This window comes from Periplaneta americana, chromosome 3 (genome assembly GCF_040183065.1).
Source record: "Periplaneta americana isolate PAMFEO1 chromosome 3, P.americana_PAMFEO1_priV1, whole genome shotgun sequence".
NCBI lineage: Eukaryota > Metazoa > Arthropoda > Insecta > Blattodea > Blattidae > Periplaneta > Periplaneta americana.
This window is the reverse complement of record NC_091119.1, coordinates 100,135,751-100,163,693: the sequence shown is the minus strand read 5'-3', so window position 1 is coordinate 100,163,693 and position 27,943 is coordinate 100,135,751. Positions and strand designations below refer to the sequence as shown.

Genomic DNA, 27,943 nt, shown 5'->3' with positions numbered 1-27,943 from the left:
TCAAACTCGAAAGCATATAGTTGAATTCAGCGTTCGCATCTTTTTTACAGAACTGTACATGTTGGACTGACATGAGTCCAATGTTTACCTCTTCCGATGTCTTCTCTTCAACCGCATTCATTCGCACTAGTCAAAGGTAAGCGAAATTGAATGAAATCACTACAGACGTCCGGGTCTACTCATAACGTATGAGTTAATCCATTTCGTAACGTTGGGACATGTAATGATTTCGCAATTTTTGCGTTAACACTATTTGACCAGAGGAAATTCCAATTGTCTAATTAATGTTATTTAAATACAACAACGGAATATGTTGTGTAGGCCTATTCATATTTAAATCGTAACAATGCAGTCGTCTTATCATGGCGATCCTCTTGCTCATTTCCTGCATACCCTATATGACCATGAATTCAAGCAAGCAAACGTGTTCCTTATAGTGACATAATTGAAGAACACAGGGGAAAAATGTGATAAGTTCAAAATTATCGATTTTCTATTTTTGAAGTCATGTAATAGCTCAGGTAGTGGTGATTTGTGTAGTTTAACTGTACAGAATAACAGCTTTACTGGTCCAAAGAAATTAAAGTAGGATAACCCAAAAACAATAAATTATCATGGGTCTTGAAACTTTCAACTTGCTCTGCTGTAAAAACATTAAAATATGACTTATGAGGTTTTTCCCCTGTAGTCTTTATATACTGTTTCATATATCTACTTCAGTCAGGTTTATTTAAGGTCGACAGCTACAAGGTACTGCTTTGTAATCACAAAATACATGCATATTACTTTTACAGTCCATTCTTTGCATACTGCAGAACAAGCTTGCAACAGTACAAGTTGGTGACAGTCTAAAATAATTGCGATACCTAGTCACTTCAGCGTCACTATCGTAAACAAAACTACCACAACCAAAAGTTCATGTCCAGAAGCTAAGAATTGTGCAGGGCACTGAACTTCTTCATCAGAATTGAGATTGAAACGTAAGATCCTTTTTGTTGTAGACTAATTTAAGTTTAAAGATTTCAGCCGGATGTAAGGGTTTTGTGCCAACCGAAATTAATGTTGAATCTATTGAAACAATAGGATACGCCCTAGTAATCCTCAATGAAAGCCCAAGTTGAAGTTGTGGTATTTTCATTTGAGTTCATTTTTTTAGTCGGAACATATTGCAATGTTGAGACAAAATATAAATTCAGTGTTTTAGTTGCACCTCGATATATTGTTCATGGGATAATTGAATTACCCGTGAAGATCAGTGCGATGTAAAGGTCAGCAAAGCACAGGGGCATCATTTTATTTTTACTTCGATTTTTATTGTACCTGAGTTTTTGAATGTACTTCACTACCACCCCTTCTACTAATGAAGTTCAACCGCCCTCATACAGATCGAAGACCGCATATACAGTCATAGTAGTCTTACGGTCATAGTAAACAGTACGTTCCAGAAATATGTTCGCGTTTTCCGTGACGAAAGAGCTTTCAATATTGAATCATTTTCGCACAGGTACTGTCGTCCATTTGCCTACGTCGCATCCCGGTTTCCCCCACCTGCTTTTATTCGCCAGCTAGTGGCTGGGCTGTCTTAGCTCTTTTCTGAAAACATTAATTTCTGTTAGGAATTGGACGTCTGCGTTATATTATACAACTGTTTAAAATAACTTAAATAAAAGGACGTCGTTAAGTAATTAACTGTCACGTGATTTCCCCCCCTTTGTACGACCCTACGACATAACCGCTTGGACGGACAGTAGATAGCATGTCTGAGTAATTTTATCTTTTCGGATCGGGCAGAAGTGAAGATTGAATTTACAGTACGTAAGGTACTCTTTTATAGAGTAGGTAGGCCTACAGAATTATTTCAACACGAGTTACTAGTACGAAGGACGAAACTGGTAATTGGAATTAGGTACAATAGTCTATAGTGCGATAATATGCACATTAGAACTGAACCCTGTATCGAAATGAACGGCCACCATTTTCAAAAATATATTTACATATCCATATTATAATTATTTTTCAATTTAACTTCATTCTCTATAGTGTACGCTAATGTGTTGTAGACAGTATAATATACACTGCATAATGAATACGTCCGCATGGATAGCTCAGTTCATGAGTAAAAACCCTCATTGTTAATATTGTACTGTATTTTGATTCAACAAAAACCTAACGAAAATTATCAAACTCAAAAGCGTGATATTTCCTAGTTTACGTAAATGGATGAACTACTTTTCTTCCCTCTTATACCTTGTAAAGTGATTTGTTTGTATATTACGCCAGTATCATCGAACTCCAGTCGTGAAAGTGGGTTGCAAACGGTGTTTCCTGTTCTCCTGTTGATCCAAAGGTATAGCCAGGTTAATATTAGAAATGTTAGTAAAAATAAAATGTTGTCCCTGTAGAAGCAATTTATTCCTATTTTAGTTGGTTATTTAATTATGCTGTATCAACTACTATGCTATTTAATGTTGATAGATTCGGTGATAGCGAAAGTATTTGACGAGATGAGGCCGAGGATTCGCCATAGATTACCTAACATTCGCCTTACGGTTGGGAAAATCTCGGAAAAACCGAACCAGGTGATAAGCCTCTAGCGGGAATTGAACCCATGCCTCTTCGTGATCCGGATCACCAGGAAAACAAGTTTGTCGACTGAGCAACGCCGTTGGATTTTTATTGATGTTAAGTACCCGGTGAGTCGAAATGATCTCGAAAAATGATTCTCCTATCTAAATAATAATGCTTCATTTATCTGTAGCATTTTACTTGCCGCTTTGCCACATGTACGAAAAGGATAATTATGAAAAATTACCAGTACATCCGAATTGGAGAAAATCAACATGTTATGCTAATTTCAAAATAAAGATCCAGTAACATGAATATTGTATTTCATATACGAGGACTTTTATTATTTTTTTTTTTTTCAAACTGCAATCGTGCCGGTAAACAGCCAATCGAGTGGTAGGAGGCGGGGATGCTCGGAGGGCGACTGTGCATCTCCCTCACTATAACCTCTGCCACTTCCCACGTCATTAGCCATTTTTAGCTGAGTTTCAGGCACGTAAACATGGCTGCTACGATTGATTCTCCCGCCAAGTGCGAGTTGCGTAGTGTAATTTGGTTTCTTCAAGCAGAAGGGAATAGCGCAGCGGAAATTCATCGAAGAATGAGCCGAGTATACGGTGAAAACTTTATGAGTAATGGTGTAGGAAATTTAAAGAAGGCCGAACCAATGTTCACGATTAAGGGTGACAAGGACGCAAGTCTGTCGCAACAGAAGATCTTGTTCAACGAGTTGACCAAGTAGTTCGAGAAAAACGGAGGTGTAAAATACCATAAGTGAGTTGTGTGTGGAATTTCCTGAAGTTTCAAGATCATCTGTTTACACGATCATAGAACACCTACAAAGAACTGTGGTTTCGATGTGTTCCAAAGATGTTGTCTGATGACCACAAAGGTGCCGAATGGCATCAGCGCTGACGTTTCTCACCCGTTATGAGGCTGAAGGTGAAGATTTTTTTAAATCAATTGTGATTGGAGACGAGACCTGGATTCAGTATGTCACCCCGAAACAAAACAACAATGGATGCACTCAAACTCGCCAAACAAACCGAAAAAGTTCAAACAAACCTTCAACAACAGGAAGGTTATGGCTACCGTGTTTTGGGACCAAAAATGTATGTTGTTTGTTGAGTTTATGGAACCGGGGACTACGATCAATGCAGCTGTTTATTATCAGACTTTACGACGACTGTGGAGAGTCATTCAAAACAAAAGAAGAGGCATGCTGACTTCCGATTCATGACAATCCCCGCCCTCATAGTGCTGCTGTAACCCAACAGCTTCTTCAGCAATTTCAATGGGAAGTGTTTAAACACCCAGCATATAGCCACGGTCTAGTATATACAGTCACGAAGCTTGAGTTGTGAGGGTGCTAGGAACAATAGACTGTGCCGGTACTATTTCGCATTATCTGTAATGAGGCGATATTAGCGATCCCAGTGGTTAGCAACTATCTATGGATGCATATTTCCTACGTATTGAGCTTCGTGACTGTATACTGTATACTAGACTGTAGTATAGCTCCGACTTAGCGCCGAGTGATTTCCACCTCTTCCCTGAACTGAAAAAATGGCTAGGAGGACAGAGGTTCCAGACTAATGAGTAGCTTCATGAGTAGATTAAGACCCATCTCAACTCGCGGCAACATTCTACTCGTATGAAGAAAGGATTGGAAAGCTCGTTCACAGATATGACAAATACCGCAATCTTCACGGTGATTATGTTGAAAAGTAACCATGTTTGTACAAAGCTTTTGGTAATAAATTCATTTTCTTATTTACACTTGTATTTTTATGGACCATCGGAGGTTGAAAAAAACAACCCTCGTATATAATTCCACTTTGAAATGACATACAGATATTGAATATGAACAAAACTCGTCCAGTAGTTGAAGATAAATCGTTGCACACAGATAGACACAAGGTATGCTCACAAACACTTACTTGGTATTTAGATCCTAAATATAAAAGTGAATTCTGTGGCATCACAATACTTTCTCTTTGAATTCAGTATAAAAAAATAAATAAATAAATAAAATATTAAAAAAAAGAAGACAGAGGGGGGAGAAGAATTTAAGCCAACAATTAATGTATTATATAGGATTACAAGACAGCGCATGCACTTCCAAATCAAGATGTCCGAAGTTCGATTCCCGGCTTCGCCAATGAAACAAATATATCTTCCGTCCACAGAACTGTTTGTTTGTCCGTTGTCTTGTAATTACCCTGTGATGTCTTAACGGTGGCCCTGTGTCATGCCGATAACATCGCGAAAGAATCGCCCTTCCCTACCCTCAGTGGTGTGTAAGTCTGATAAAAGGAGAGGTTAAGTAGATTAAAGAAGTAAAAATGTAAAATTGCACCCAAAACAGTTTCGAAACTAAGATCCAACTTTGTAATGAAACGTAGGCCTATTATTCAAACATATATAATTTTATCCATAAGAACATCATTGTGCTTTCTGGATCTAGGAACTAAGTTAATACGATAGACAGGAAAATCTTTGTTAACAAGTACATTATTGAAACTGCATAAATTAAACCCACACTTCAGCTACAAAAGAGAACCACAAAGAGCGCATAATTTCTTTGAGATTAGATGGTTTCACACGACCAAATCTCGTACGATTAGAAAGGAAGTTATGTGGAATAAAGACAATTACAAACAGTTAAATGAAGATTGTAAATTGTAAGTAATGTTTTATTTAACGACGCTCGCAACTCCCGCGTCGCCGGTGTGCCGGAATTTTGTCCCGCAGGAGTCCTTTTAAATGTCAGTAAATCTACTGACATGAGCCTGTCGCATTTAAGTACACTTAAATGCCATCGACCTGGACCGGGATCGAACCCGCAACCTCGGACACAGGAGGCAAGCACTCTACCAACTGCGCACCCAAGCCGACTACATGAAGATTCAATATCCACCTCATATACAGGGTGATTCTGTGACCTTGTTACAAACTCTTAGGGATGACAGAAGGGGTCATTATGAACAACTTTTTTATAGGAATTCGTGTCCGGAAACTTTTCGATTGTTAATCACAGAACATGATGTGTGTGTGTGTCCTATTCGGACTAAATAACTTTGGAGGATAGCAGCCACGGCTAGAGCGTTGGACTTACATATGTGGATCCGGGTTTGATCCGTTATTAGCAAAAAAAATGGACGGGAGTGGTAAAATAATTTTGTTTTCTTCAGTTTATGCCATGTGGTTGCTCTGATCATTTTTCTAACATTACAGAACCTTTTTTACAGCGAACATTAAAAGAGCCATCTGGCTTCGAACTCATAGCCAATGCACTGAAACCTCATTTCAGTTTATGTATAGCTGTACTTTTTGTATGACATTAGGCTTATTTAGCTTGAGCATTAATTACAGGCAGTAATTTTAGTTTATTGTTATCACGGGAATGTTTACAATAAGGACATTTGCTGATTATCACGGGAATGTTTAAAATAAGGACATTTGCTGATACACATTTCTTTTAGGTCTTTGAAAGGGCATATACCTCTGGAAATGGAAGAAAGGCTACAAGGCTTTATCAGTCAAAATATAATTTACGATGTCAACTAGTCAGGGTTTAAGCTAGAAAATAAATAATTGTCGCAAAAATACACAAATGAAAAATTATATTTGTGCAAATTGCGAAATGCTTGTGCAATATTACAAATAATTGTGCAGAAATATAAAATTAATCAAGTATGCAGAAAAAAATTATGTAATTTGTTTCTTGGAGTTTTATTATACTTATGTAAGTAAATCATTAGACGTAGATATGTTTATAATCAATTACTGCTGAATTTACATCACATTAAACTTCGTTATTTTATGGGCACTAAATTCTTTACTAGTATTCCCTTCAAGATTTATTGTTAGCAGAGTCCTAACTCTTTTTACTAAAAGGCGGTTTCTAATTCCAGTTTTTACAAGATTCATGCAACTAAATCCTCGCTCACAATTTACAGTATGCGATGGAATTATATAAATCAATTAGAAGAATTTGTTTACTTAACTTACAAGAATTGCACCAACTCTTTGAAATCCGTTCCTGAACATCTATTTCTAAATGTCGTTTTGAACATTGTCCATGTCATTAGCATTTCATTTAAATTCAGATTAATTCAAACACATCTCTGATTTCAAATTTCTCCATTGCTATCTTCGTTTCTGAAGTCCAATGTAGTTGTCGCATTTTTTCACATTTACATTCAAAGTTTGGTGCATTTTTAGAAGTAGAGTAGCAAAATGCGACTGTGGTTTAAACCCTGCAACTAGTCCGTATCATGATTATAAGAATTCACCGAAGTTTGCAGGAACAGGGGACTCTGCAACCAATCTTCGGAAAGGTGGCCTTGAGTTTGATGCTAGCTGGCAATACTGACTACATATATTGGAGGCTTTTAATCGCCAAACGGAACGTTTCTGGACATAGAAAATGGTTAATTTTGATTACTTATATCGCCACTGAAAGTTTGTAGCAAAGTCACAGAATCATCCGGTGTATTTTAATCAGGGGCGGCTCGTCCATAAGAGCTGCGGAGCTGCAGCACTCCCTGCTTTGACAGGAAAATAAAAATAATATTTATTTTAATTTGTAGAAGAATTGTTACAGCTTTTATTGGTAAATTGCTTTAAATTTCATCTGGCCGGGAATATGTACTATTATCTTATGCCAGTGGTCGTCAGCACTCGCTGAAATGTGCAACGGGTACGCGGTGCCGTCCAGTGCGCACCGTCGTGCAACAGGGAGAGATAGAGAGCATACCCGCTAGCAGCTACGAGAGCACTATAGTGCACTGCGTTTTCCGCGGGTAAGAGAGGCTAGCCCCAGCGTGCTCTGTGCTGACAACTCCTGTCTTATGCATTATCGTTTTGCGCGTCTACTGTACTGGAATTGACGCGGCATTCAAAGTCGTCCTGGGATCTGCAGGGTGGGACAGTTCATAGAGAGTGTGTCTTGCTTGGTCAGGGGGTAGAGAGGTGAAGGCAAGCAGAGGGAAACTGCCGCTGTTTAAAACCCATATTTCGCTGCAGTGGCAGGGAAGATCTTTCCTCCGCTCCCACACCGCTATTGTAATCTACGTCAAACGGATTCTCTATTCCCTTGAAACTTGATGACAAAATTTTTATTTTCTCTTCACATACTTATTGTTGTAGAATCTTATCGAGTTAATATAACGAAATTAATATTATCTTTTGCCTTATTATTACGTATACTGTATATCCAGTTGCAGGAGAATGGAGAAAGTTACACAACACAGAACTGCATGCATTGTATTCTTCACCTGACATAATTAGGAACATTAAATCCAGAAGTTTGAGGTGGGCAGGGCATGTAGCACGTATGGGCGAATCCAGAAATGCATAAAGAGTGTTAGTTGGGAGGCCGGAGGGAAAAAGACCTCTAGGGAGGCCGAGACGTAGATGGGAAGATGATATTAAAATGGATGTGAGGGAGGTGGAATATGATGATAGAGAATGGATTAATCTTGCTCAGGATAGGGACCGATGGCGGGTTTATGTGAGGGGAGCAATGAACCTCCGGGTTTCTTAAATGCCAGTAAGTAAGTATATCCAGTCTCCAGCAGAACCTAATATTTGCCTTAACTCAAAATGATTGCACGAGTATAATCCTTCTCATACACCACGTAAAATACGAAAGAGGCTTCTTTTTCAGTTTTACAAAATTGTTGACTATCAGTATATATTTTTTTTATTTTAGTGGGTTATTTTACGACGCTTTATCAACATCTAAGGTTATTTAGCGTCTGAATGAGATGAAGGTGATAATGCCGGTGGAATGAGTCCGGGGTCCAACACCGAAAGTTACCCAGCATTTGCTCATACAGGTTTGAGGGAAAACCCCGGAAAAAGCCTCAACCAGGTAACTTGCCCCAACCGGGAATCGAACCCGGGCCACTTGGTTTCGCGGCCAGACGCTCTAGCCGTTACTCCACAGGTGTGGACACTAATCAGTATATCTGAGTGTTGCTTTGGTGTGACGTTTTAGTACCTTAACTTAACCAGTGCAAATGTGCAAGCATGAGTGTGTGTGAATTACAGAATATTAATTTTATTTTTCTCAACTTTCCCTTGCGGAGAAAATTGATACAATGAAGTGAAATTAAAGGGTCGTTCGTTACCCGACTTAAATCTTACTCAAGCTTCATCCAGCGGAAATTAGTGCATATGCGCAAGGAAGTATAACAATGAAATTTACGCTGAGCATTTGTGGTTGCCTCCTCTTCGGTGGTGATACTGCATAGACTAGGAGTGGTGTGACATATTTAGGGCATTAGCCCCTAAAATTAAAAAGCACAAATCTTCGCAATCTCACCTGAAAAATGTTGTTTCATTGGCTATGTTAGGCAAAATTAACATTGCTGCGCAATTAAGTGAAACGAACAGAACAAACATTCTCAAACATAATCAAGAAGTGAGAAAAAATCGTGAAATTATTTTTTAAAAAATTGATTGTATCAAATTTTGTGGCCAATATGAACTTCCCCTTAGGAGACATGATGAAAAAACGATTCGAAGGACTCTGGTGTATTTCTTGGGTTACTACAGTCCGTGAGTAATCTAAACGAGCCTCTCAAAAATCATTTGGAACATGTACTGTTTAAAGGTCATTCTAAGACAATTCAGAATGAACTGGTAGATTGCCAGTTGAGTGTCTGCCGATCAAAAATTCAGACTGAAATCGATGGTATTTTTTTTAAAGCAAATGATGCCACAGACTTCTCCCAACTAAGTCAGAAAGTTTGGTTTTTCGATATGTATTGCATTTATTTTTGCCCTATACGTATTAGTAATGGTATCAAGAAGTGAAATTTGTATGTACCAAAATCTACTGCAGCTCTCGCAATCCACAAGTTCACGAGCCGCCACTTATTTTAATGAAACTATGATCTAAGATGCAATTGAGCAGATAATGTTAATTGCAAATAATTAACAAATGGACTTTTCACAGCCGCAGCATTTTCGTAATACTCACTAGAAGCCATGTAGCTCAAATAGCCAAGATGGTTAATTCGTGTTACATCAATGACTCCTGAGCCAAAATTTTCCTAAAAATTACTTCAAGTTACCATAAAATTAAGACTTTTATGCAAGCAACATATATTCTTGAATCATGATCTCTTAGAAAGGATTAAACGAGAAGATCTCCCAAACACCATGACGTTATGTTACGTATTTCAGGACACAATAATGTCCCTACCACATCTCCCTACCTTGTAGCAATCACTCCATGACTTCAAAATCAGAATGTGAATAACTGTTGAAGCTTCAAGGTCTGGCATGTTGGCTAGAATAAGGTTTAATGATAATCTTTCTACAAATATACCGCCTATTGTACATGTGTAAAATCTTGAATTGTTCCGTAGTTAAAAATATGTTATTGTAGTTATAATATTAATAATATAAATATGTATATTGAATATATTGATGTATATTCATTGTGACGAATTTCTTTAAAAAAATTGAATACGTTTCGTGCTAAAGACCGAAGGTCCTAGGGAGACTATAAAGAAAGACTCCAGGATTAGACAAAATAAATGTAAAACGTACCAAATTTGCTGGTCTGCTATTTAAATTAAACCTTCTTTACTTTTAATTGACAGAATTAGGCCTACATAATTCCTTAATCTTGAAATATAGCACTAGCAAGACCATGTGCAAGAAATAAAAAAAATAAAAGTGGAAATTATTGAATTATAAACCTTATGAACAATAGATACGAGTGTGTATAAAATGTATAAGAATATGTCACATTCCAGAACCACCCTAGAAGAACAAAGCGGATTCAGAAAGGGAAAGTTATGTAGAGATAATTTCTTCACAATGAAACAGATAACAAAAAAGAGTCTTGAAATACATATGACCTTCATAGATTTTAAAAGGCATTTGATAGAGTAATGAGAATTAAATTGTCGGAAATACATAATAGGGAATAAAGGCTACCTATTACCTAACATATTTTCAGTGATGGAAGATTTTATATAAATAATGATAGGTAATTGACTTAAAACAACTAACGTGCTTTCAATAAATTCTAAACTAAGATCAGGGTATAGTCTCTTACTAACATTGTTTATTATCTATCTATATGGACAACATTTAGCAAGAATCGCTTTCTATAAAATAAATGTAATTCTTCATCTGATGATACCACAGTCAGCATCCTAATCTTTGAGAAAGGCCAAGTTTTGATTTTAAAATCTGAAAAGTATCTTGCATTTCAATAGAAGGAAATATCAATTAACAAGACGAAAATGTATTATGTTTTTTTAGACAAATATTGAATCAGATCTAAAATAACATAACATGTGTATCTTACTCGTATGCTGAGACTATGGGAGACGGAGAATATGAAAGATTGGAGAATGCTAGGTTTGCAGTGAAAGATCTACCCTTGGGTGGAAAACTAGGAATTAATGAATCTAAAATAATTATATGAAACCAAACACTAGATCAAACAACAGATTACAGATATGAGACGTTTAGAATACAATATCAGTTATTCGAAAGAATCAGACATAGAAAGTAAATTCAACAAATCCAAAAATATAGAAACGTATACTAGGATATATTGAAACTAAATTTATAAAACACTAGCTATATCCATTTTGTTACACAATTGCGGATTCTTGATACCAGTATTAATACACATCAGTAGAATATAAATTGGTGGAAGGACATTTCTTCGCAGAGTGCAAATTAGCACAAAACTACATGAAACTGTAAATTATACTGTAAGAGACGAACTAGAAATGAAGAATGCAGAATACGAAGTGACTTGGAAGAAACATAGTTCAAGATTTATTATTATTATTATTATTATTATTATTATTATTATTATTATTATTATTATTATTATTATTATTATGTGAAAAGCGATATCTCTGAGCAGTTGCCCTAGCTATTTCGTGAAGAAAGTCGTGACAAATATTCCACTCACTTGCCGTGCTGAAGATAAAATGGACGGGAGGACTGGCTGTCATGTTCATCCATCCTGGGTTCAAATCCTAGTCCACTGTCACCTGTAGAACAAGAACTGTTAACATCAATGCTTCGGTAATACTTGAACATCCGCCCCGCATCTGTAATTCTTTCTCGCTCCCTACTCCAAGCCTTCTGAAATGTTCTCATATTGTAAATAGTGCTCGAGTTCTGATGTTAGTGGCTTTGTATCTTTGCGAAACTTGTTTGGGACTTCGTTGTCACTGTAGTTAAATTAGGTATATAATCTGAATTTCAAATTGAGTAATGGAGATTTCCTGAAGTATAGGCCTAGTTGTTTTGTTGTTAATTTGATTAATTCATAATTACATAAAGCCGTGCTATCTCCATCACATGACTGTAGACACAAAAGTTCAAAACAAAGAGGAGCTGCTTCCTTGAATGACTTTGCGAATGGTGTAACAATAACTCTGTTCTGCAAATAAGATAACGACAAACAGCTCTCTCAAGAGACTTGCGAAGAAGGAAGTCAGAATCTAAGTGTGATTTTTATCTCAAGACCTGCATCACTCGAATCGCAGTACAAGCTTAAAATAACTGAACTTGAAACTGATTACTGCTCTGCTAGTTATTACTCACCTGCAGCCGAGAGCCCTTATACTCTATGGAGTTGACAGGCAGCAATACTCACTCCGTTCGTCACCTCCGTTGCACATTGTGTAGGTGTAGGACGTGTTGTCCGAACTGACATCCGACGAGGACATGGTTTATAGATGCGTGCGCAGCCTAGCAACAAGAAGAACCATGCCACTCAGTAAGATAGCTACTTGCTGTCTTCTTCATGGTTACGTAGCCGCTCCGTTCCTAGGATAGTCTGAACACGAACACAGTTACTTAACAAACCTGATTCTAAGTATATCTATGTTATGGCTGAGGAAGTTAATAACTCATCAATGTTCTGTCACTTAGCAATCAATCATATTCTAAGCAGCCATATGTGCCAAGGAAAACTATCCGTGAATAGCATGTTGTTCAGCAACCAGTTTCAATCTAAGCAACCATTCCATCGCTACGGAAACTATCTATCGAAGTTCTGTTACACAAAAACCAACTTCATTCCAAACTTCCGAGCCAGTCTACGCAATCTATTCGTCAATGTTATCATATTATGACCAATCTCACTCAGCATCGACATTGTTGCTACAGAAACTACTCGTTAACGTCCTGTTACTGCATAACAGCATCAACATTGTTGCCATAGAAACTACTCGTTAACGTCCTGTTACTGCGTAACAGCATCAACATTGTTGCTACAGAAACTAGCCGTTAACGCCCTGTTACTGCTAACAGACCAGATTCTAAGGATTCACCTCGGTTATAATATGAACAATATTTACTGTCCTGTTACTTTGTAATGAACCTAATTCTAAGGATTCACTCTACAGTTTGGAAGTTCTAAGGATTCACTGTAAAGTTGGAAGTATGCCGTTCCTAGGAAAATTTACTTAGCACCTATCTCTTTCTTGCTCCAAATATTTCCCTGGCATGTGTTTATTATTATCACTGGAATACTATATTCTTAATATTATGTATATCGTGTTGAAAGTTCCAAAACCAAATACTAGTGACAAGTACATCATTTAGTTAATTTTCTCTCTGGAATGCACTTTTAAGGTGCAGATGTTACAACATATAGAAATTCGTAAAAATTTCATATTTTCAAATTTCCTTCATTCGCAACACAAAGTAAAAATGACGTAAACTACAAAACTAGTTATTGCTCTAATTTACAAATATTAGGCCTATCGATTAATATCTGTCGACTCATCTCTTCCAATATGCTGATTTGATTAGCAGCGTTTCTTTCTCAGGGTCATTGAGAGAAACGTGCTTCTACAATTCGGGTTAAATTTTTATACAGTGTGAGGCATTTAAAACTACCCACTTAAATATCTCCTATATTCTACTAATGATAACGATTAGCTGTTTTCACTAAATTTAAGGGCGCATAAGAGCTCATGAACATATTCTACGGGGTCTAAGGGGTATAACGCAGTCCTTTTCACAGTCGTCTGGGACGGTCTGCAGGATCAAAAAATGTCCATACAAATAGGGTCAAAACTTGATAGTTTTCCTAGAAAAAAATATTTATTTTCTTATTTTATTTGCGTTATACTGCTATATTGTTAGTAAAATTACGAAAACAATTACATCAGTAGGTACATCTAACAAAGACTTAATATTAGTTTAAATAAATATTTGTGTGTTCTATTACGTTTTCGTGAAATTAAATAAAAATGTATGCTTAAATTGGTTAATATTCTGGCGTGAGACGCGTGGCAACGTGTTCAGCAGGCGTAAGTACGTAATTAGAGTCAGCCGAGTTCAAGCTTCCTGTCCATACGTCTACTGCAAAGCGGATGACAGTTCAGTACAGGGTATTCGATAAAACACTTATAATATCATTTAGGAATATCATATGTTATTCATTTATGGAGAAAGTCGTAATTCAAGTGAGGCAAGAAGGATGTACCGTCAACATTTTCCTCAAAGAACGTTACCTAATCGGCGAACTTTTGTAGCAGTTTCTCAACGATTTTTAGAAACTAGGACCCTCTTATCTCGTTTCGAAAATCACACAACCAGAAATTTATTTTAAAATAGTATTGCTTTACGGAAGCGGGAGAGATTAAAATTTTGCATTATAAAAGAAGTTCTTGTAATTTTGTGCAGAAAACCATTATTGTTTATTTTTAGACTACAATAAAAATGGAGCAATATTGTTACATAAAATGTAAATTTATCATAATGTTCTATTAATGAGATTGAAAGTTTGTATTTGCTGCTCGTTTTATGTAAACAATAGTATTATCAGTTCCGCTTCTGCATTAGAACAGAGCATCTGTTTTGTACCGGTATGTCTGTACCCGCTTGAGCTGTACTGTGTACTTATAAACTCCCTCCTTCCCATCCAGCAACGTTGCAAAACATCTAATATTGTAAACTTTAATAATTAGTTAAATATTGTAATTAGAAAAAAATTTTAGGGCATTTTTTCCTTCCTTAAAAATAATCATCAGTTAAAATAATGGCACTTATACCCCTTACACCCTGCATAGGCAATTGATATTAATTAGAAGAAAAGCATTTACATGTCATAGTTGTATTTTTAATTGGGTAATAGCTATAAATTTAGCAGAAATTAAACTAAATAATATTAGAATAATAATGGCGCTTACCCCTTGTTTCTAATCCAAATACTTTGCGACATTGGAACCACTATTAAATTTTCATCCTTCAGATGAAATAATTATATGATACAAGGAAAACAATAATAAAAAATAATGTTGTTAATCTGTTTACTGCAACAACAATAACAAAAGAAGATGTTGATGATGTTCTTGTGTTGTTATTTTGTTTACTGTTTCTTTATATTAATTTATTGAAATAAGGCGGTGAATATTAAAAAAAATAGTATTTACCAATGCTGAAAAAGCTTAAATAATTCTCGTGTGCTGAATGTAGAAAAAAATGTAATGCTATTTTTCGATTTGTATGTTCATAATATCCTGAGAGACGTCATGACGCGTCAGTCACCTAGAAGAATGTTTGCAAACCTCTTTAACCAATTAAGGGGAACTGGAAGTGTAATGCCCCGCAAACGAAAGAGTGGCTAGAGAAGATGACGAAATTAATGTTACAGCTGCTGTTGAAGTAAACCCACTAGTTCGTTCCCGTGATAGTGCTAGAGGAAGTGGCATAAGCCAAAGAAGTGTGCTACGGATTATTCATCGTTACAAATTCCATCCATATCTCGTTTGTCTCCATTAACAACACATTTAAGAATCGTGTACATTTCTGTCAGTGGGTATTAGCACAAAGACACGTTTCTATCTATCCATTTTAATATAATTAAGCAAGATTCATAAATCACGGTCAAGCCAATCTTAGGAGCATGCACTACTGGTCCTTAAACAGTGCTTACAGGCTTCTTCAAGTAGAATATTTGTGCCAATGGAGTGTGACTGTGCGTTGCATAATAGTTTTCCGTCATTTAATCGGACCTTTTTTTTTTCTTAGAAGATTCGTTGAATTCCGGAAAGTATGTACATTTTCTTATTTGGGGCTAAGATGGATGAAGTTACAAGAGAATGGAGAAAGTTACACCACGCAGAACTGCACGCACTGTGTTCTTCACTTAACATAATTAAGAACATTAAATCCAGACGTTTGAGATGGGTAATAGGGTGGAGTGAAAAAATTAATTTCAGAATTTATATTCGGCAGGGTTTCCAAATGTTGTCATTTAATGTCAAATGATTGTGTACGAAATTTTTTGGATTTATTTTAATATTTAGATGCGCCCCAGAGTCTTCGAAAATTTTCTTATAGTTAAAAATAAGAAAAATGAGGTTTTGTTTATTCTTATTACTTATTATATCCCATTATATTATCCCATTTTCAGTTTGAGATAGGATATGGATCACAGTCGTAGCGATATATTGGAAAAGGGTAGGGGTACCCCAAGTACAAGGAGCACAACAGAATGCCCAATAAGCCTATCTGACACTCCAGCAAAAATATCAGAAAATGTTCTTCCCACCAGTGCTGATATATTGAGGAACTGTCAACTGTGAGATGGAACATGAAACTTGATATTCATTCAAAAGAACCAAACATCAGTGATATTGCAGAAATAGTTTCCGTAGATATTGAGAAGATGTGGAGGAAAGCATCTATTCCTCACATTTCTCACAAACGTGTAGTTGAAACATCATTAAATTACACAGTAAATACAAAAACATATTGAATCCATTCAAAGGTAGAGAAAGTGATACGAATTATAAAACTAAAATTAAAAACTACTTCAAAACTACTAATTCACATTTATTCGATATTGCCTTTTGCAAATGTACAGACTTCTCAAAATGCAAGTGTCCAAAAGACAAGGAGATTCCAAGTAATGAGCGAGAGTTCATTGTTGACCAGAGAACCATGAGGAAAATGGTAATTGGTGGTATTGAAAAAAGTGGAACGAAATATGAAGGAACAAAGGAGACTGGAGGTGAGTGTCAACAGAATATCGGATAAGTATTGCATCTGAAAGCGGTTCAGGATTAGAAAATGGGGAAGGAAATAAAAGTAGAATTAAACCAACAACCAGAATAAAGAAAATCAAATGAAATTGCATCTTCCAAACATGGCAAGGGAATGTGATCGACGTGACCTTTTCAGATCGAGCAGCCTTCTCTATTGCTAGTGCTCTTTTGCAAGACATTGGTGTTGGATATGATGGTGAGATCGTAGTAAAGTAAGCAAAGAAAGGAAAAAGTTTAGACAGGAAGCTATGGAAAGATTTGCTGAAAACTCCCGCCCTGTTAATGGGTTGTACTTCGATGGAAGCAAAGCCCTTGAAACAGTTCAAATTAAGAAGGGTTACAAGTTCCATGCATCTACTCAATTGGAAGATCACTATACACTTGTTCAAGAACCAGATTCAAGATACATAAGTCATTACAGTTCCAAGTTATCTTACAAGAGATGTTATAATTTTTTCCATAAACAGAATATTTCCTTACAAAACCTCAAAGTAATAGGATATGATGGAAACAAATGTAAACATTGGAGTCAAAGGTGGAGTCATACATCTATTGGAAGTGGAACTAAATCGGCCTTTGCATTGGTTTTTTTCTTCTTCACACTAATAACCTGCCCTTAAGACATTTATTTCAGAGAATGGATGATAACACAGTAAGCCCAATGTCTCTGCTTGGGCCAATTGGGAAAACAATAAAGAAATGTGAAGATCTTCCCCTTGTAAAATATAATCGTATAAAGGTGGAGAATTTCCCACACATAGTTGAAGAAGTAATATCTGATCTAAGTACAGAGCAGGAATAGGCCTACCTGTATGATGTATGTTAAGTTGTTTCAACTAGTGTCTGTTCTACAGATTTGTTACCACGGAAACCAGGTTCAGTCGTTCATTCCAAATGACTGACTACAGCAAACAGGATATTGAGACTCTATATCAGTACAAAAAAACCTTCTGAGAAACGCATAATACTTACAACATATGTTATTAAAGTATAATATGCAACAGTCTGGTTTTCCATTAAAATTAAATCAAAGTTAACAGAAGGTTCACGTCACCTCTGGAAATTGATAAATCTGTCTCGATATTTACCTAAAGAAGTAAAGGCAATTATTGATCGAGTTATTCAGAAAAATAGCTTCTTTGCTCATTCTGAAAACATTCTTTTAGCCATGATAACTGATGAGAGAAGAGATATTCAGCAGCTAGCACTCAGAAGGATTATAGCAGTAAGACATTCCCCGAATTCTTTTTCAAGGGTAAGAATGTGCCGTGTTCCAGAAGTAAATTTTTAAGCTAAAGATTACACTGAACTCATTCACTGGCAAGAAACATAGAGACGAACCACCAGTAACAAAGAATGTAGAAGGAGAAAAAATTTTAGATGTAATTCATTCACAACAGGAGATGAACATTGACGTACTCAAATTTCCATGTCACACTCGAGCGACTGAGAGATATGTTCACCTTATAACAGAAACATCCAAAAGTGTTTGTGGGGAAGACAGTCGATATGGCTTTGTTCTTGCAGGATTACAATCAAGGTCGCTAATGAAATTATTCAATACAAACTCTGAATATATTTCTTGAAATTTGGAAAATAAGTTGCAAAACATTACACAAATTTTATCACTAACTAAATATGGTGTAATATATTCACTTACTCATTTGTAATATGCACGTTTGTCCAAGAGCTATCATAAGTAAATAATTATCTCATTAAAATTGAAGGATTATTTAATTTTTTAAAGTGGGTATTTTAAATTAGTATTTGTAAGTGAAATCTATGTATCAGACGTTTACAATTACTTGAAATATGTTTTGAAATAGTAATTTGTAGATTATTATAAAAAAATTTTTAACCATTTGATGTTCCGATATGTGTTCCATACTTCACAGCGCTTGTGGCGCATCAAAGAATTGAGATAGAAACTTGAGATTTTGCACACCCTGCCGATTTTAAATTCAACAAAAAAATTTCCCCTATACTTTTCACTCCACCCTAATGGGCAGGGCATGTAGCACGTATATGCGAATGCAGAAATGCATATAAGTTAGAGTGTTAGTTGGGAGGCCAGAGGGAAAAAAACCTTTGGGGAGGCCGAGACGTAGATGGGAGGATAATATTAAAATGGATTTGAGGGAGGTGGAATATGATGGTAGGGACTGGATTAATCTTGCTCAGGATAGGGACCAATGGCGGGCTTATGTGAGGGCGGCAATGAACCTCCGGGTTCCTTAAAAGCCATAAGTAAATATTTATTATTTATTTATTTATTTATTCTGGTGTAGTTAAGGCCATCAGACCTTCTCTTCCACACCAACAGAAATGCAAATACAATAATAGAAATAAAAAGGAAAAAATACACTATAAACAAGTAAAGCCACACAAAAATATACACAGGTTGAAGTCACACAAGTAAGTAGCCTAAGTAAGTATTGTACATTTTCTAAAAATAAACTAGGACCTTAGTTAGGAGACATTTCGCTGGAAATTAGGAGGAACATGCGGTCTTAGCATGATAGTTGTTCAGGTCATAGTGCACGGCTTAATAGAACAACTTTTATATACCATATTGGGAATGCTGGGTTTGCAGTGGAAGATCTGCCCTTGGGCAAAACACTGAAATGAAATGAAATTAAATACTTTTAATAGATTATTTCGATGTCATTGGTTTGGTCATAATTTAAAAAATGAAACAATTGCAATATGAGAACTAAAATAAGATAATTGAAAGTAGAAGATGGTTCACCAAAGCCTTGAAAAACGTTGACATTTCGTTGAACATTCATCTCAGTTCAATACAGTGTCTCCAGAAGAGAATATTAATGATTGAAGAAAAAAAATGGTCTCTATGGAGGATGAAATTTTCTCAAGAAATTTCGGCCAATGTATGGGACCGGTATCCACTCAGCATCGTGATGCGTTTGGGAAGCTACGATAGGTAGCGAAATCCAGTTACGAAAGCCAGTACTGTAGGCATCCAACAAGCAAAACTCAGCGCACAGAAACCAGCGGGTGTGACTGTCTCGCGCAGATGACGTATGCTCCCGTTCCCAGCATGCTCTCACGCCTACTGCAGGGGGGTGAAAGGGTTATAGCATGCGCGACGCGAGGAGTTCGAGCTGAGTTTTGCTTGTAGGATACCTATATAACGATTTGGGGTGGTGAGGCCATCATGCAACCCACACGATACCTCCATCTTGGTTGGATTATCGTTCACCTCTGCTTCAGCATGTAGACGTGAGGCCAGCAGTCGGCTGGTTGGTCTGGACCCTTAAAGGGCTGTAATATTGCAGATTGTTGTTATTATTATTATTATTATTATTATTATTATTATTATTATTATTATTATTATTATTATTATTATTACTACTACTACTACTACTACTACTATTATTATTATTATTATTATTATTATTATTATTATTATTATTATTATTATTATTATTATTATTATAGAATATGCCATTAGGACAGTTCAGGATAACAGAGAGGGTTTGGAATTGAACGGGTTACATCAGCTTCTTGTCTATGCGGATGACGTGAATATGTTAGGAGAAAATCCACAAACAATTAGGGAAAACGCGGAAATTCTACTTGAAGCAAGTAAAGAGATAGGGTTGGAAGTAAATCCCGAAAAGACTAAGTATATGATTATGTCTCGTGATCAGAATATTGTACGAAATGGAACTATAAAAGTTGGAGATTTATCCTTCGAAGAGGTGGAAAAATTCAAATATCTTGGAGCAACAGTAACAAATGTAAATGACACTCGGGAGGAAATTAAACGCAGAATAAATATGGGAAATGCCAGTTATTATTCGGTTGAGAAGCTTTTGTCATCTAGTCTGCTGTCAAAAAATCTGAAAGTTAGAATTTATAAAACAGTTATATTGCCGGTTGTTCTGTATGGCTGTGGAACTTGGACTCTCACTTTGAGAGAGGAACAGAGAGTGAGGGTTTTTGAGAATAAGGTTCTTAGGAAAATATTTGGGGCTAAGAGGGATGAAGTTACAGGAGAATGGAGAAAGTTACACAAAGCAGAGCTGCACGCATTGTATCCTTCACCTGACATAATTAGGAACATTAAATCCAGACGTTTGAGATGGGCAGGGCATGTGGCACGTATGGGCGAATCCAGAAATGCATATAGATTATAATAATAATAATAATAATAATAATAATAATAATAATAATAATAATAATAATGATTTATTTTAGCTGGCAGAGTTAAGGCCGTAAGGCCTTCTCTTCCACTCAACCAGCAGAAAGTGTATATACATATGCATGAACTTACAAAGAATTCAACAATTTGATTTAGTTGAGAGTTACATGTATACAAGAGTTATTTACGAATTAAACAACAAAATACTATGAACTATTAATTAAACACTGAAATAAACTGTGTAGCAGATTTAAACTAAAATACATAGAATGTTAATATATTTCAAATTATATTAGATAATAGAAAGAGATTATTATGAGACAATTTTGAAAATGCAGCACAATCAGGATGATGTCTAAAGAAAAAAGCAACAGTGTAGTCAGTAATATTTTAAATCAGTATGATTGGAGTGAAATGCTAATAAGGTTATCTTTTAAGCTGTTCTTAAAGGTGTTTGTTGTCTTGCAGCCCCTAATACTTTGTGACAAGGAATTCCAATGACGCGAGGTGGATATTGTAAAAGATGAGGAATAACAAGATGTTCTATGAAGAGTTAGTTGGGAGGCCAGAGGGGAAAAGACCTTTGGGGAGGCCGAGATGTAGATGGGAAGATAATATTAAAATGGATTTGAGGGAGGTGGGATATGATGGTAGGGACTGGATTAATCTTGCTCAGGATAGGGACCAATGGCGGTCTTATGTGAGGGCGGCAATGAACCTCCGGATTCCTTAAGAGCCAGTAAGTAAGTAAGTATTATTATTATTATTAGTATTATTATCAGTATTATTATTATTATTATTATTATTATTATTATTATTATAAGTAAACTAACTCTTTCATTATGTAAATCTAATTTTTAACAATTTTATCTACCTCAGAATTGCCCTGATTTTTAGAAACCCAATGTGTTCATATTTACTACTAGTTTTCCAGTTATACATTTCCTTTTTCATGAGAATTAAATCTCTCTCTTTCGATAGGTGTCAGAGGGCAAATTGAAGCAAAGGCTTAGTGCCAAGACATCAAATGGTAAATTGAAGTGACAGATCTTACTTTTTGCAAAGATATACATTGTTTATTATTATTTACAAACTCGCCTCCCATTGAGGGTTGCCCTTACGGACTCAGTATATCCTTAAACAAATATATATGTGTGTACATATGTAAACATAGGTAATGAAATTTAACAAGAGATAAACAAAGAAGGGCGTGAAAAATTACAATTGCTTTTAATGTGGCATCATTTCTTTTTTGTTGCTGTAACATAAATCGAAAACAGAAGCACTAGATATTTTCTTGAATGTACGGCCCGACTACAATGTTCGTCAAAAAAGTTTCTCACAATATGCGACTTGTACTTTGCCTAAGGACATTTCGCTTTATAAATTGTTTACTATACACGTATACATACAAATGGGTTTAAAAGAACTCAGAGGTTCATTGCCGCCCACACATAAGCCCGCCATCGACCCCTGTCCTGAGCAAGATTAATCCAATCCTTAGCATCATATACCACCTCCCTCAAATCCATTTTAATGTTATCCTCCCAACTACGGCTCAGCCTCTCAAAAGATATTTTCCCTCATATCTTTCAACTAACACTCTATATGCATTTCTAGATTTACCGATACGTGCAACATGCCCCATTCATTTCAAATGTCTAGATTTAATGTTCCTAATTATGTTAGATGAAAAATACAATGCTTACATTTCTGCGTTGTGTAACTTCCTCCATTCACTTGTAACTTCATTCCTCAGATCCCCAACTATTTTCCTAAGCACCTTATTCTCGAACACATTTAACCTCTGCTCCTCCCTCAAAGTGAGAGTCCAAGTTTCACAACCATACAGAATAACCGGTAATATAGCTGTTTTATAAATTCTAACTTTCACTTTTTTTTTAAAGCAGAGTGAATAACAAAAGGTTCTGAAGCGAATAATAGCAGGCATTTCCCATATTTATTCTGCGTTTAATTTCCTCTCCAGTGTCATTTATATTTGTTGCTGTTGCTCCAAGATATTTAGATATTAGAATTTGTCCACCTTTTCAGAGGATAAATTTCCAATTTTTATATTTCCTGCTATGTTCTGGTCACGAGATATAATCATATACTTTGTTTTTTTTTTTTGGGGGGGGGGATTTACTTCCAAACTTAACTCACTAAGTACAATTGCTGTGATTTCCCTAATTGTTTGTGGATTTTCCCCTAACATATTCACGTCATCCGCATAAACAAGCAACGGATATAAACCGTTTTTTTGGACTTCCCTAAAGGCATATTCTAGAGCAAAGTTATAAAGTAAAGTAGATAGTGCATCTCCTTGTTTTAGCCCGCATTGAATTGGAAAATCGTCAGATAGAAACTGGATAAATGAAATATCCTTCTTTTTTTTATTTTAGTAGGTTATTTTACGACGCTTTATCAACATCTAAGGTTATTTAGCGTCTGAATGAGATGGTGATAATGCCGGTGAAATGAGTCCGGGGTCCAACACCGAAAGTTACCCAGCAATTGCTCATATTGGGTTGAGGGGAAACCCCAGAAAAAATCTCAACCAGGTAACTTGTCCCGACCGGGAATCGAACCCGGGCCACCTGGTTTCGCGGCCAGACGCGCTAACCGTTACTCCACAGGTGTGGACTAATATCCTTCTTCAGACGGTGTAAAGAGCATATCACATTTTAGTATATACAGTTGCGAAGCTCAATACTTAATAAATATGCATACATAGATAGTTGCTGACCACCAGGATCGCTACTATCGCCTCAGCACAGACCCTTTCCCGAGCAGACGATAATGTATGTTCGGGTTTTCTATTTCAGTGTATGGAGCTCAGTGAAATAATATATTATAACTTTATTGTGTATCATTGCTAAGTTTTATTTAGTGTAATGTGTCCATAAGTTCCGTTTACTTCTTATTGCATAATTTGTTGTAGAAATAACACAAAACTGTTATTTTAATGTGAAGAGAATTTTATATGTTAACATAATCTATTCGCATCAACATTTTAAGTTTAGAATGGAAGCTATTTTGAGGTTTAATAAAAAGGAATTTATATTGTGATTTTAATTTAGCACATCTACCTTCCTTAATTGTAGATAGAAAATTTACCATACCACTACTATGAAATTAGTGTACGTACGATTGTGTTACTTCGTCTCAATAATTCAGTACGTACTCGATTGTAGTATTAAGATATGCTACAGACAAATTGAATGTGCGGCGTATCATACATGACATTATGCTTAATTATAATGTATAATTGCGAATATAGGAATATAAATAATAACCTATAATTTCCATATGACATAACATAGGCCTACATATGTAATGGCAGGGCATTGGAGACTTTGTCAATTTCCATATGACATAACATAGGCCTACATATGTAATGGCAGGGCATTGGAGACTTTGTAAATCTAGTTGCTCTAGTAATAGCGCTGTGAGGTTACCATACTTCAATATAGTCAAGTGTCCGAAGACCAATAGGGCAGCACTCATAAAGCGGTGGAACTAGCGCTGAGGTAGTTCCTGCTATTTCGGAAGTGAAAATCGTTGAATTTATAAGAGATTTTTTGTGGAGGTGCAGGTGATCGTATAAGCAAGACATAATAAAAGCCAAAACTAACCAAACCTAACCTGTCACGGATCCGTATATGCAAGGAGTATGAGTACAAAGGAACTGCCTCTGCGCTAGTTTAGCCTACTAACATAGTACATTAATCAGACTTCAGATTGGAATACCGTAAGAAACGAATAAATACAACTGAAATAGAGACAAATTGCATTTACAAGTTATCACACGTAACTTTATGCTTAATTATAATGTATAAATGCGAATATTGAAGTATTGGTACAGTAAACATAACCTATAATTTCAACATATCAAAATATCCGTGCGGTGCAACTGAAAATTATTGAATCTTGCATAAATGAATGTACGAGAATTTCGCGATATTTAATCCAAATAAAGTCAGGTATTACACATACGAACAACGTAATTTTCACACCAAAAATAATGTTACATCTTAACTCGCAACTGAATTATGTCTGAAGTGTCTCATAATCATTGTTTTAAATTTATTAATGCAATTACACTACAATTTAGAGAAATATATGTTACTCTTTATGCATTGCAACTAATTTATATGGTTGAAACGCCACCCTCCGTGATCGGGTTAAGCGAGTCACATGGTCTACCTATATTAAATCACGATGGCAGTGATACAGTCTATTGTTCCTAGTACTCACAGCGCTCCAAGCGGCTAGCAACTATCGCAAGAAATGCAAAAAATCATCCCAAGCTTCGCAACTGTATATAGTAAACTGTGGGCATATGTCTGTCCCTTCTGTAATGATGTAGAGCGTCAGATTTCCAGCCCATCATAATGATACTGGTTCTCATTTCAAACTTTGCTCTACTGAAAACTTATAATTTATGCCCCTTCTTCCGCTCACCATAGAATTACATTAAACAATAACAGATGAAAGTAGCATGTTGAAAAAGTAATGCTGATTACCGTATTCCATAGGTAATGATCAATTACCAGCTTGTTTGGTGAAGAAATATTTAAAGGCCAAGGAACAGTTTTAGCTTTCAAAACTTCATGAGACCAATACAGGCTGTAATTCTTGTAGATGGTATGGTTATTATAATTATGGGAAGTTGTATTAATGTTATATTCTACCATATTGAAGAAATGCCCTTGTCAAACACTGTATCGAAATCAATAATTTTACTTACCTGGCTCCTGGAGTCGTCGAAGTGATGTTGAAGAGCAGTGACAACCGTAATGAATATTTAGTTTCGATTTTTCAGGTTCGCTATTTCTGCAAACAGAGCGCTATGTCGTAACAAGCAAGGTTAGGTAACATTTTTCTTTCATTGCCGCTTAAATTCAGTAAACAAGTTCAAGGAACCGCATGTACAATTTCGTATGCAAATAATAATGGATTTTTTATTGTGAATATCTGGCCGGATCAGAGTTCGGGGCGCGTGACACCGTTGCTGTTAAGACGTTGCACCAGCGTTGCCACGACCTACTCACAAAAATCAGGAGAAAATCATCGGAAAAAACAGGAGATTACAGTAGATTAATTAAACATGAATTTTCTCTTTGTATTATATTAATTACAAAACAGTGTACTGTAAGAAAGATGATACTGTTGTATTAATATATAGCACATCCCTAACCAATGAAATGGAACAATTTTGCTAAATATAATTACTGTCATTTCTACTCAGCGTACGTAACAAAGTATTCAATTTTGTTTTTACACAGTAATGTCCTATTGACAATGCTTCGCATTAAAATGTATTAATCAGGAATTTTTCGTGTATTTACAAAAGATTTTCAGTACGACGAGATTTATTTTAAAGGTGGTATTAAATACAGTACTGCATTAGATGCGACTATAACAGAGGAAAAATTATCCCCTTTCCTGCTTTTACATAACTATCCTTTAAAATGTTCATCATTTTCCCACTCTGATTTATAATATTCTGGGAGTATTTACTTTTCTTTCTTGCTGGGACACTTTCACTCATTTTAAAATATCACTGTGCAAGATATGTAACACAAAAATGTCATTACCTACACTTCACTCTCTCACTGTTTCACGTGCACACAATCAGAAACAAACTTCACCACTGAATAAGTTTTGTTCTTCCTCTGTTCCCCGGGTCCCCAAAACAATAGTGAAATAACTTAATTCTGTCGTTGATTTGCGAAAGGGAATACGTCCAAAATAACAAAGTGCTCGAAAATCTCAACTAAAAAATCATAACAGACTTAAAATATTAAAATGTTCATGGATCCTGATCCATAGTGATCTAATTAGAAAAAAATATATGAACATTTTAATTTAACTTATAGTTTTTGCGATTTTCCAACACTTCGTTATTTTCGACATGTCCCATTTTGCAAATTGACGACAGTTATCACATGCTTACGTTGCATGAAGATTACATACTTGTGTTTGTGTGTGTGTGTGTGTGTGCGTGCGTGCATCCTTTCGTGTTAAGGTTTCAAACATTCGTTCTCTATCATTCTGTAATATTATAGAGAGACCCATAACTCTGAGCCATGTGTATAAAATATGGTCTTTATCTGCTGTGTGCTGCTATCATAATCCGTCGCTGGACTCCAGGCGAGAGGCGACTCCTTGCTTTTTGTAAGCATCATTGTGGCGACGCATTATGAAGAGGGAGACGAAAACATTGACTTGTGTATAAGATGCAAAAATAAGACATGATGACAATATATGTGTACTAAAGTAATGAGTTGAAAATCCGGGCGTAGAAATAGGTGACTGCAGCATGCCAAAAGGCAAGAGAAATTCGGACTTTTGACAAAAAAATCAGTAGAGCAGTAGATTCAATGAAAAACAGGAAATCTCCTGCTCAATCAGTAGGTATGGCAACACTACGTTGCACTATAATCCTGAGATTCGTGGGTTCGATTCTGTATGAACTCATGGATGTTTTTTTTTTTTCCATTTACGTAATCCCTTTGGCTACACTATGGTCCTGAGGCTCACTCAGCTGTTACTCAGTGCCAATTTTATCGCGAAGTGGGAACACAACATCCCGCTACCCTAAAAGCTTTTATGCTCGACCATGCCGAAATGTAGTAATTATACACCTAGTAGTAGCCCTTTAATGCACCTCATTAAAGTACACCTATTCATTATAATTCAGTTGTTCAGCCAATGAGAAATCACCTTTGTACTGATTGTACCATTATAAAACCGCAAGTATCGATTATTCTCGGATATGCAATCGAAAGACAATTAGATAAAAGTCACTGAGGCTGGAAATCCAATACTGTCGCAGAAGGTTATGTTCTGTTACTATAATAATTAGCGTTAATGGTAAATAATATTCAAATAAATTCAATTTGTCATCTCGTTTTTCAATTCTAAATCAATTTCCAGGTTATATCAAGCCTAATCTTCATGTTATTCTCCAGATTATATCAAGGTCAATGACATTCGTGTTTCGGAAAAAATCAATACTTTCGCGTCTGCGCACATCTCACAATTCAGGTCAGTTCCACTCCTCACATAACCATAACATGAATACTTCTGAATAATTTCAAGTTAGAAATATGGTCGAGCATAAAAAGTTGTATGAAACTTGCCTGTA

At 35.9% G+C, this 27,943-nt stretch overlaps 1 protein-coding gene and 1 long non-coding RNA gene across 10 annotated transcripts in view; one reads left to right on the top strand and one right to left on the bottom strand.

Moving 5' to 3' along the window:
- The window catches only part of LOC138696327 (sodium/hydrogen exchanger 9B2-like), a 119,151-nt gene extending 93,553 nt beyond the window's left edge, over nucleotides 1–25,598 (bottom strand). For 4 of the 9 annotated variants that reach the window (XM_069821129.1, XM_069821130.1, XM_069821135.1 and 1 more), the window contains exons 1-3: nucleotides 25,541–25,598; nucleotides 12,218–12,312; nucleotides 11,525–11,606 (exon numbers count right to left, since the gene is read on the bottom strand). In XM_069821129.1, coding sequence (XP_069677230.1) covers nucleotides 11,525–11,606; nucleotides 12,218–12,290 — 155 coding nt within the window. In that variant the 5' untranslated portion in view covers nucleotides 12,291–12,312; nucleotides 25,541–25,598. Of the gene's footprint in view, nucleotides 1–11,524; nucleotides 11,621–12,165; nucleotides 12,313–25,540 lie in introns of those variants that run through there. The other 5 variants (XM_069821131.1, XM_069821137.1, XM_069821132.1 and 2 more) reach the window with 4 other exon arrangements.
- LOC138696329 (uncharacterized) overlaps nucleotides 1–27,943 on the top strand; it is a 130,323-nt gene that overhangs the window by 1,559 nt on the left and 100,821 nt on the right. Inside the window, exon 2 of the long non-coding RNA XR_011331324.1 lies at nucleotides 51–136. This is a non-coding gene — a long non-coding RNA (uncharacterized lncRNA). The remainder of the gene's footprint in view (nucleotides 1–50; nucleotides 137–27,943) is intronic.